At 36.9% G+C, this 11,610-nt stretch overlaps 1 protein-coding gene across 1 annotated transcript; it reads left to right on the top strand.

Moving 5' to 3' along the window:
• The first annotated feature begins 414 nt into the window (after positions 1–414).
• LOC135220087 (uncharacterized) lies at positions 415–9,639 on the top strand. Its single transcript, XM_064257406.1, has 6 exons — positions 415–552; positions 1,687–1,806; positions 4,522–4,631; positions 6,017–6,140; positions 6,925–7,068; positions 7,329–9,639. Exons 1-6 carry the CDS (start codon positions 453–455, stop codon positions 7,421–7,423), a joined length of 693 nt encoding a protein of 230 aa, XP_064113476.1. The 5' UTR covers positions 415–452; the 3' UTR covers positions 7,424–9,639.
• The last annotated feature ends 1,971 nt before the right edge of the window (positions 9,640–11,610 follow it).

Here is an 11,610-nt window from a genome sequence, read left to right as displayed (position 1 = left end):
AACAGCTGTGAATTTTCGGCTCCCAACGGCCTGTAGAGTTGTTTGCATTGTCTATCCAACATATAGTGCACCATGTTGTCAATTTCTGCCATTAAGTTTCGCCCGTTAGGAAATGACTTAAAAAAAGAAAAAAAGTCGAAAAAGGCCAAGAATTCCAATTAGCCTTTGTGTTCGTTGTGATCAATTGAGATACATACTCGCATATTCATTAGTTGTCATTCTGTATATGCCTGTATTTATAGCAAAAGAGATTCGGCTGGAGTGAAAGCAATATATATATATATATATATATATATATTATATATATATATATATATATATATATATATATATTTCCTGAACTTGTGCTTCAGCTGAAAAAAACATTTCCATATTTCGTCGATTCACAACTTGTTTTTTTTATTGCAGGTCTGCCAATACATCGCAGCCGTGAAGGCAACTAGTGGATAACTATGAGAGTTAACAAGGCACGAAACTACACGTTGCTCCTCCTTCATTACTTGCTGACCCAAACGGAAGCGCAAATCCAAGCCTTTTCTTGGAAAAAGACAGGTAAGTCTCTCTCTCTCTCTCTCTCTCTCTCCTCTCGTCTCTCTCTCTCTCTCTCTCTCTCTCTCTCTCTCTCTTTAATTCACTATGTACCAAAGAACAAATGATTGCATTTATTTCGATTCGTGTCTGGATGTGGACCCAAGATTCTTTCATTATCTCGTTTATTGAGTTTCATGCGTATGTAAAGAAAACTACTCGTTCCAGCTGCCTGCACAAGCCACGGTGGAGGTTCACAGGCTCTGATTGCAATTTTTAACTAAGTTTCAGGCTTACCATAACTGAGGTCAAGGAAAATGGCGCTCGAATGTCATAAATATGAACATATTGTGATCGAAGCGCAACGGTTCATTCTCCACTAACATTTGAGCACCTCGCCAACTCCCTCCTAAGGGTGGCACAGAGGTGACGTTATTGTATTGCTAAACTATTTTCTGAGACAATCATCGAGAGGACCTGACTACTGTCACCACCCAAGGTCTCTAGATGAAATTTAAGTTATATAATCTGTGCACTAACTGTTATAACTCTCAATGCATTTTTTTTCTCACCAATATTACTACTGTTATTACCAGTATTATGATTACTATCTTTTATGCTCCCTCAGCTATTTGGTGGTTAAAGTGGCGATTATTCATTTTTTTTATCATGTTGTCTCATGTATCTAGAATGTGTATGTTACTGTCTGCATTTTGTATATTTCATGTATATGGCCTGAGCTGAAATAAAGGATTTTATTATTATTATTATTATTATTATTATTATTATTATTATTATTATTATTATTATTATTATTATTATTATTATTATTATTAATCCTGCTGTGCCTAGGAATTTCAAAGTCTACTTGTAGTAAACCAGATTTTCATTATGACACCTAATACGCAATTTTACCCTGAAACAGTATCCATTATTTTGTCGTAAATGGTTGTATTTACGTATCGCCACATTTTATATAAACTGTTTATGATTACTTGATATTTCTGGAAAATTTCAGGTTATCATTTTTGAGTACTTTACTGAATCATTCTCGCAGCCAATGTGATTTTGTCGACCGCTGGAACTGCTAAACCAGTTCGGCTCAAGAATAAGAACCTTTTGCCAGTTGTGTGATGATGAACGAAATCTGCTTTTCAGGTCCAGGGAAGCGCATCACCACAACCGGTGCAGTCCTGCTCACATTCCATCATTACCCGGTTGTGCTCTGTTCCGTGAGATGCTCCGAGGTTCCCGAATGCCTCTCCTTTAATTATGGAGGTGAGATACCAGAGGTGACGTGCCTACATTTTAGATTATTATACAGAAAATGCAAGACGACATTTCTCTTCCGTCTATCTTCAGCGGTGTCATATTTATGACGTTACACGAACACTACATGATCGTAAGAAGGGTTGGAAACAAAGTGAGAGTGTAAGGTTTTTATTGAGGGGGAAATGTTGTGATGGTGGGTGTGCATGGGTGGGACTGGAAAAAAATGAGTGATATATTTCTCAAGAGAATACATATGGGCCTTTGCTTTGTTTGGAGAGCAGGAAAGGATAGTTTTAATGGGTAACGACAAAAACGGCAGTAGATGACAGAAAAAGAGAAGAACATAATTTTACCTCCTGGAATAAACGTATTTGGGATTTGTTTTAATTTTTGGCAATGAAACGTTCTTAGGGAGAAATATAAAACAAGTTGAGGGAAAGCGTATATCAAATTTTGTATTTGAGCAAATTAGATAAAAACCCAAATTGCTGGATATAATGGTAGGAAGTGGAGGTACTGATAATAGACAGCAAACTCCACATCAGGTTAATTCTGGTGGTCCTTTTAGCTGAGATTTGTGGCCGAAGTGCTATCACTAAAGCAGGCGATGTTGGTTTAGATAGAACTTAGAAAATAAAATGACAGCGACGGTTGGTCAGCTAAGGGAAATCGATTTTCGATGTGATTTGAATTCCAAAACTCTCTTATGAATTTGCTAAATATTTTTTAGATTATCTGAAATGGCCATAAGACTAAACATATTTGAACTTCCATCTATCATCAGTAACTCCACTTCCTACCTTCACATCCAATAACTTGGTTTTTCAACTCATTTGCACATTTAAAAAATCTGATAAACGCTTTTCCTACAATATTTTAATATAAAAACTACCCTTTCCTGCTTTCGAAACAAAGCAAGGCGAATATGTGTCCTCTTGAGAAATATATCACTCATTCTTTTTCCAATGCCACCCATCACAACATTTCCTCCTCAATAAAAAATCTTTCACTGTCACTTTGTTTCCAATCGTAACGTATTCACACTAACTACCACAACTTATTTTTCATCATGCCCTGTATAGCCACTACAGTTCTCAAATGAATGCATTCGTATCTTTTCACTTCTGTTCCAGAATCTCCCTGATACCACTCGACTTATACTTGACACCGCTCTGCTCCTTTTACTTACTCGAAAAACAATCAGCCATTTCCTTTCCATTCATGCTCCACACGAGAAAAATCTAACCTCCACACCATTAACAGGTCATCTGCGTTTATTTCTTCCCACCTGCACCACAGCCATGTATGGTCAGAACTCCAGCGTGCATTAACCTGTTACTTTTCTTGTTATCATTAACTCTAGACATGGGTGTGGGTCACAGGCCCCTTAAGGCCTTTGCGTTCCCTGGCATTCTAAAGGAATGGAACTTTAATGTCATTTGCTTCATGTGAAAGGGTTCATTTGTCACTCTGGGATAATTTACTTATGAATTATTTGAGTTTATGACAATTTTTTCTTCGTTTTATTCTGATGTTAAAACACGTATGGCTGCTATTAATTACTGCAAAATCTTGCAATGTCTCCAGTGCTTTTTCCAGTCTGGAAGGAGGGATAACTAAATCTCTACAATACTGTCAAATTCATTCAATCCTTAACTGACAGCTATTTCAACCAAGTATCTATGGTCTTCTTCAGGGGTGCTCTAGGTTCAATCTGAACTGCATTTTAATACATGGGATAGTATAGCCAAACAATTATATATATAAAAAAACACGAATAGAAATTTAACCCTGAAATAATTACATCACACACACACCTCATTCCTCAGCAGAATTATTAAGAAATTTCTCTGGCCTCTTTGCTTCTCCATGAATATCCTGGCTCTAACGAGCTCTCCACAAATCACCAGCCACCCCGTATCCAGCACAGCTGGTCCCAACCTCCTTGGAATAAATGGGACCAGCTTAGAGGGCAAGTTATACTTCATTAGTTTCGGAAACAACTGCTCATGATTACTTGTATGTTAGTCATCCCACGTTTTCGAGTAAAAGTCTATCGAATAGTTGGACCTTGCTGCAGAAAGCCTCCCAGTATGAACTCTGTTGGTCATTAGTGCACTTGTGTTGTCAGGGAACACTGTCGCCCTTGCGGCGATCCAGGGAATCTAAGGTCAGCTTACTTTGCTATATTAGTTTGGAGGAGGCGTGGTAGCTTCTCAGTGTGAGCTGTGCGGGATGCAGGGTGGCTGGTGAATTTGGAGGTCTTCTGTACGTCACCCATATAAATATGTACATTTCTTTAGAATCATCATTATCAATGGTCATGTAATACCGAAATTATTGTAAGGAGACAGTTAGTGAGGTGTAAGAATAATTTGTAACTCTGCCACAGGAGAAAACTCAGTTCCATCGTGTCTCTTTTAGCCTCTCTCTGGGATATAATTCTTAGAAAGAATACATAATCAAGACCTCAGTCTTACAATGATGTTCGTTCTTATGCATTTATTCTGCCCTCGTTAGGTAACATTTGGGTGACATATTATACAAAAACTTCATTATTTTAAGTTTTTAGTAAAGAAAGACTAAAAGATATATGCCACTGGTTATATGTAGAATCGGACATTTCTCCATAGACCCTTGATGGATTAATAGATAGTAATTGAAACCTTTCTTCTCTGAACACATTGCACCTCAAAGGTACAATAATTCTTCACTTTCCAGGTCCCTCTTATACGTGTGAACTGCTCAACACAACGCCCATTACGTCAGGACTTTCATCTGCGTCAGAACAGAGTGGCTGGGACATTTTTACTTACGCTATGCCAAAAAAGGTTAGCATTATCTTATTCCATGATCTTGTCAGAATTAATTTTCAATTTGTAAACCTGTTAACAAATTATTTATGTTAAAAAAAATTGTAACCGTTAAATGTGTAAGCTCTTTGTATGGATCATAAATTCAAAGAATACTCAAAAGAAGTTTTATAATGGTGAGTACGGTACCGAATTCTTTGGAGATTTTGCAACCAAAATATACGTAATGTAGGCTTGGTTTAAGTAGGATGTTGATATTGACCTCGAAAAAACTAAGCTGTTTAATTTCCAGCTGAGACAAATGATATTTTTATTCTATAATACTCCCACTTAAACTCGAAATTAGGAATATTCTGTTGCCTGTACAGTCCTCCATATAAAGGATCAAGAGGCAGGTGACCGAATGAGTCATCCAATATGAACATTGTTGTAAACCCTAGGCCGACTTGGTTGTTGTTTTATGAAGAGCACGGAAAGCTTTTAACAAAAGAAAATACTTAAGGTTAAGTGATTAGTATTTGATCAGAATAAAATATTTGGTTTAGAAAATTCCTGCATCATGGACTTGCACATTATTGAAGTTGAATAGTAAATCAGCAGCATTAGCAGTAATCAAAATAACATTAACCTGATATTCAGTGCGAACAAATAACTGGCGAATTTTTTAGTTGTATAAGAAAAATGGTCAGGAAATTTCTGTTACTAGTTGCCAGTATAAGTTGGCAAGAAACCTCTTGAGGTAAACCCAAGTGACCAGGTTCAGCCACTGAATAGGTAGTAAATTCCATGTAGCTGATACCTTATTCTGTAGGAGTGCGGCTGACTCTCTGCATAAAATGTTTTCTTAAAAACATTACTCGCTAACTAGCCGCTTAAGAAGCAAGACCAGTGCCTCTGCATTACCTGGCTCAATCTTCAGTCTTGCGCACACTCAACTATATAATGAAACATTCAGCAGGACAGCTTAAGACATGAACTTTTGTAATATTATGTGGACGAGGTTTGCAGTTGTTTAAAAAATAATTATTGATTTATTATCTATTTTCTTCAGTTCTTGTCTTAAAGATTTTTAAAATGTCTTTTATTCCCTGTTCATTAGGTATTTAGGTATGCCTTACATATTTTATACTGTAAACGAAAATGAATAAATATAAAGGAAGTAAAACTATTACTTGAACCACAAACGCAAAGGATTTCATGCCATATGAAATGAAGCGTTTTTATAGCTACCTAAAATTGGCCAAAAAGAAACTGGTAATTGTTAGAAGTTTGCAGAATTATTTGCTTCTCAGAACAGAGAGTTCTTCCAGGTAACTTAATCACAATGTTTGAAGCCATCCTGTGAGTAATCATTCAACAGAATCCAGAGGGAATAATTAAACATAATTTATTTGTTTTCTCAGTGTCCCCAAGGTGGTGTTCCGGTAATTTATGACATTCCCCGAAACCAACTAGGACCAACTGTCGAGGGATACACCTGTAGCGCAAATGCCTGGATTCTGCAACAGCTTCAGATGGGAAAGACAGGTACTATTTATATTTCCTTTTAATGCAGGAGGAAAGAAAAAGGCCTTTCTGATGATTCTTGCATTCAACAAACATTGCTTCAGTAAAGCATTGTTGCATTACTATAGACAGTTGTTATTAGGAACGAATACGTCAAACAGTGCGCTTTGTGTAACTTCATCTTAAGCTGATTCCTGACACCAACAGCCCACCGCTTGTCACTATAAACCTGGGGTCATCTAAAGCAGTGGCTCTTCAACTGGATGGTATCAGCAATTTCAAGGGGAGGCGCAAGCCCTAGGGAAAAATGAGAAATTCTCCAGTTATATTCGTTATTCTCTTCACAAGAGTGAGGAACTAATATTCAAAAGTTTATGAGAAAAATGCAAAAGCCTTAGAACGTTTGTTTCGTATAGTCTATCACTCTAGGTAGACTCGCTGGGCTTGCCATGTTTTATAATTATGTATTCACCTCCTTATCTCCTCTGCTTCTCTTTCTTCTCTCATTTACCTTTAAATCTAGGAGTGAATTTTACCGAGATGCAAGGGGGACCAACTCTTAGAGGGGACGTGGTGATAAACCGTTTAAGAACCATTGATCTGAAGAAAGCAGGACTTTCCTCTTCTGAAATCAGCATAGTCTAATTTGCTGTATACACCTTTGTAGATTTATGTAACTGCACATAAATGCAATATATGATGTACAAAAGTAGGGTAATCAGCTGATTCCATTTCATGATAAAAAATATTTTCTAAATGTGAAATGTATATTTTACAGTTCATCAATAAACCTATTTATCTTTAGGCTGTCGTATGGTTTTGTATGAGGGGAAGGACGCCGGGCAGAACGATGCTCCTAACTACATGGCAGTCTCCAATCCTTACCATGAAGCTTTCCGAAACTGCTTCAGCAATGGTTGCGCGGCTGTAGTCTGCAATGGACCCATGAGTGAGTAAGCCTCGGCGAACCTTTTTAATTGTCAGAATGGTTCATCATTATTTCTTCATCTCCGTTTTACCCTTCAATAACATATCTTAAAACAGGAATTGATGTTTATTTCCTAATTTATTCTTTTTTATTTAGTGAATACTCTCTGTGAAGAGTCATTTTGTGAATCAATGCACGCAATGTTTACCCATTATTTGCAGCATTTTAACTTGCTTCTTATTTTCCTGAATATTGCCTCAATTCTTATTTTTCTCCCACAGATTTATGCTGGCTGAAAATAAAAACAGTAGATGAAACGGGACAAATTTTGGTGAGCAACAGCGACAGAAATTACTGGAAAACTGTATGTCAGTAAAAGCCACAGCAGACTTCCCGAGTTGAGGAGGCAGTTAACTTGCAATACCATTCTGTTGCTTTGCAGATATAATTTCTTCGAAGTGAGGCGCAATTTGATAATCATATACACGTAAATCAATACTTAGAAATAATTACCTAGTATATTTGAACACTTTAAAAGTCCAGTAATATAACGTTGATGACTAACTTATTCGAAGATGATTTTTGATACTTTCTCTGTGCAGAAATATGAATTAATCTTGTGCACTGCGATATTTATGAAAGTGAAACGTGCACAGGACACCCAGCCAGCACTACAACTTCAAACCATTTCGAAGTACTAATAATGGCCTGTGGAACATCACTCCTTTTACTTGCCGCTTTTCACTCTTCACCTGTTCGGTGTAAAGATATATTATAAGTATATAATTATATTTCTGACAATATTTAACTGAGACATTTGCTAGTGTCAGGTTTTGTGTTATAAATTTTGATTCCGAAAATCCATAAATAGTTGTAATATGAGCAGCCATAAGTCATATAGTAGGTGCGAGTATCAAAAGTGGTTATGGTTTTTAACCATTTTGTATCCTTTCTTCCTTTCTTCCTTTACCTTCTTTACTTCCATTTTCATCTCTCTGGAGGAGACCTGCAGATGAGAATACAGAACCTGCAGTTACCAATAACTGTCACTGACATCATCGTTTGAGGGAAAACTCTTTTCCATGAAAACTGAATTTAACAGCATTTGCTATAATGGACAGCATCTCCCTTGCTTTTACTGGTTCAAATTTATTTTCTATTGAAATAGTTATATTTTAGTTCCAATACTGACTTTCAGGTTTGACCCTTGAACTGAATCAGAAAAATATTAAAGTTATTTCCCCCCAAAAAATCAATGTTGACTGTGGCTTTGGTTTATAAACTGCAATTGTTGGTGTCACTACTTCCTTGATAAACACTTATAAAGACTTCAACTGGCCAAGTGAATATGAAATTTTTCATAAATAAAATTCTAAATAAATGCCACTTAAATGCATGATAATTGTAAAAGTAAAAGTCTGCTTCACAACACCTTTGAGTAGCCACAATATTCAACAAGACATCGATAGATATACTTTCTCAATTCACTTAGATTTAGCAATTCAGCAAATAAATCCATGCAAGTCAGAGCATAAGTATTTTACCAGAAATTATGTTAAAAAAAAATCCAAAAAGATCAACGCAAATATTATTGTAAGAAGTTTGCAAACAATGAACTAGAGAAGTAATTATAAAATTAGAGCAAGCATCCAATTTTTATTTATTTATGTCAGAAAACTGAGAAAGAACACACGACGAAAGATGAAATCCCCATTATAATCTCTGGTGAGGTTACTTTTGGAGTTTGGTCTCTCTGCTGGACTGTCCGATGACCACCTGTTTAGAGTCTGTTCGTTAGCAGAACCACATACTCATTCAGTCACTATGGAAACCTTTACACTTATTAACACTGGTGAAAAATTAGTCCAATACAAGGTACAGAAAAATGAGCGAATCAGCTTAAATGACTCTGTAAATGCTTTCTTCGGTTATGTACTTGTGATGAATGTTTTTGGGGGAGAAGCTAGTCCAAAGTGACAGATCAGAGGTCCAGGCCGGAGGTACTTATTAGTCTCATTTTCATATTGTTAAATTATATTTGTAATTTCCTATTACTGAAGTGCACCCAGTTTGATCTTAATACTTCACTCATATTTCGTGGTTTCACAGCTTCTTAAATGCCTGCTTGCTGGTGGTAACTTTCATACTGAAAAATAACAAAAGTGACGAATGCACTAGCAGACAAGTCTACATAGCTTGGCCCTTGATGATCAAAGGATTAGATATTAGCTTTTAGACTGTTAAACTCTTTATAGCCAGCTGAATAATTGGGGCATCTTTTTTCATATCGATTATTGTAACTATTCTATAAAAGCTTATCTTGAATTTTACCTACAAAGATCAAAGGTCAGGGTCACAGAACTGGTTATACTCTAAAGGTCATTTATGATTTCATGAGCCAATTACACTCTTCGCAATGTGGACTTATGATAATCAACAAAATCTGAAAAGAGACAAAACTTTGTGGTAAAGCCCAACCTGAACATTCAATATTTTAACAACTAACAGTAATTCTGTATTACTTCTGCCCTAACTAAACTAATCAGTACTAATTATCACAGATTATTCAATTCTGAAGTCTAGAAAGATAGCCAAGGCAACGCTCTTGATACTGGGCCTGATTAGTAAATATGTCTGACAAACTGAATGATTACTTATAAGTTTTGTGCTGCTAGCAGATTGTCTTGTATCACTGGTGTACTTAAGATTGAACTAAATTAAGCAAGTTACAAGTTTCTGTGACAAATGTACTTAAAGACTTGTATTCTAGTGTTTCCTTTTCCATTTTTCCTTGCCTAATAGTAAATTTAGAATGGTTATCAGTATCAGCAGGTAAATTATTTAAAAGTTGTCCGAACTCCATTTATTTTCCTTAGCACTTTGGTAGTTCATTATACCATTTACAAAAGGCGAATGATGCCAGGGGTAAAAGTACCTATGTGTAACTTATACTTGCATGCTTGACTACATAGTTTTCAGGAATTTTCTAATTGGATGACAAGAACCGCAAGCTCTTTCTGCTGACTGCGAGAGGCCTGATTCGCCTGAGAGGATCTGGCTAAGCACCAAAGGTACGGATTGGCTGGTGCTAAGTCCTGGGAGTCCTGCTCCTGAAGGGCTATCCCAAGGGAATGCCTTGTTGTTGACCTGATGGTGGGTGGAAGAAAGGTCTCCTGGAACATGTATGGCAATGATTTCCATGAAAGAATGGCAAGGGCCTCCTTATCGTAGAGTCGGTTGTGGTTGTTATTGTGAATAGAAGCACCTCATTCCTGTGATAGAATTCAAATATAGTGGACTTGTATGTACATTCAGCCACACCCACACACACACACACACACGCACGCACACACACACACACACACATATATATATATATATATATATATATATATATATATATATATATATATATATACATACATATATATTACATGCGATATTTTATGTTGTCATAGAGCTGGAGGAAGTAATGAAAGAGTCGACCAGCGCTTTCATTCCTTCCTCCAGCTCTATGACTATATATAAATATAGTCATATTTGTGTGTGCGTGGCTGAATGTATGTGCAAGTCCACTAAATTTGAATTCTACTGCAGTGGTAGTACTCAATATTCTACTACCCGGTCACTTCCGCCATAGAAAGTGAAAAATGGTTGCATTTGTAATGCAACATTATTAACTAAAGCTGAGGAGCGCTTAGCATCGAGATGCGAGCCTCTTTAGAGAGGTATATCCCCTAACTGGCAGATGACCCTAACTCTACAGCACATTGACTATCACAGCATCCAGGTCAACCTCCTTGCAGTGCTTTGCTACCACACAAGTAGTGAGCTTTGGAACCGATTTACTGTGGGAATTGTCAATGGCTAGGTTGCGATTATAAAATGTCTCAAGATAGGGGAATGAATAGAGAAAAGTTGGGACCCATTGCGGGAGGAAATACCCCAAGTAGCTGATGAGCCTCTTCACATGAAGGCAATGACAATCACGTGACCACCTTATATGGTGGAAGTAGTTACTATACGACAAATGGCATGTGGTCAGCACTTTTATTCCATGTGTATATTTAACGATCACGAGAAGATTGAACGGGCGTACCCTTGGGGTTTTCAGTGTGCATGGTTGTGGTGTGAAGAAATCAACAGCAGATGACTTCTTAAAGCTGAGGGAGCTGGATCTTTCCAGAGTGTACCATAGTGGGTAGGAAAATGGGTGATTGTTATAAGGGCAGCTGTAAGGTGTAGAGCTATGTGAGGTGTAGGTCAAGAAGAATCTTGGGATAGGTGAAAGAGTACAGTTGCATTAGTTTAAGAACTGCTTGGGTAATACTAGGCGTGGAGAGAAGGAAAAGATGTGATAGCGATGTGTGTATGCTAGGATAGAAGAATGAGAGCAGAAGATATTTTTGATAGAGCTTTTGTGTGTTGTCCTCACTGTATTGGAGCGCATGGAAGTGAAGTGTTAGTATTTGCATAAAAAGCAAAATTAAGTGACACATTAATACGTGGCTTTGTGAGTAGAAATTTTAGCAGTATGCTAAAATTTCTACTGCTAAAATGTGT

Source organism: Macrobrachium nipponense, chromosome 1, assembly GCF_015104395.2.
Source record: "Macrobrachium nipponense isolate FS-2020 chromosome 1, ASM1510439v2, whole genome shotgun sequence".
Taxonomy (NCBI): Eukaryota; Metazoa; Arthropoda; class Malacostraca; order Decapoda; family Palaemonidae; genus Macrobrachium; species Macrobrachium nipponense.
This window is presented reverse-complemented; position numbering and strand designations above follow the sequence as displayed.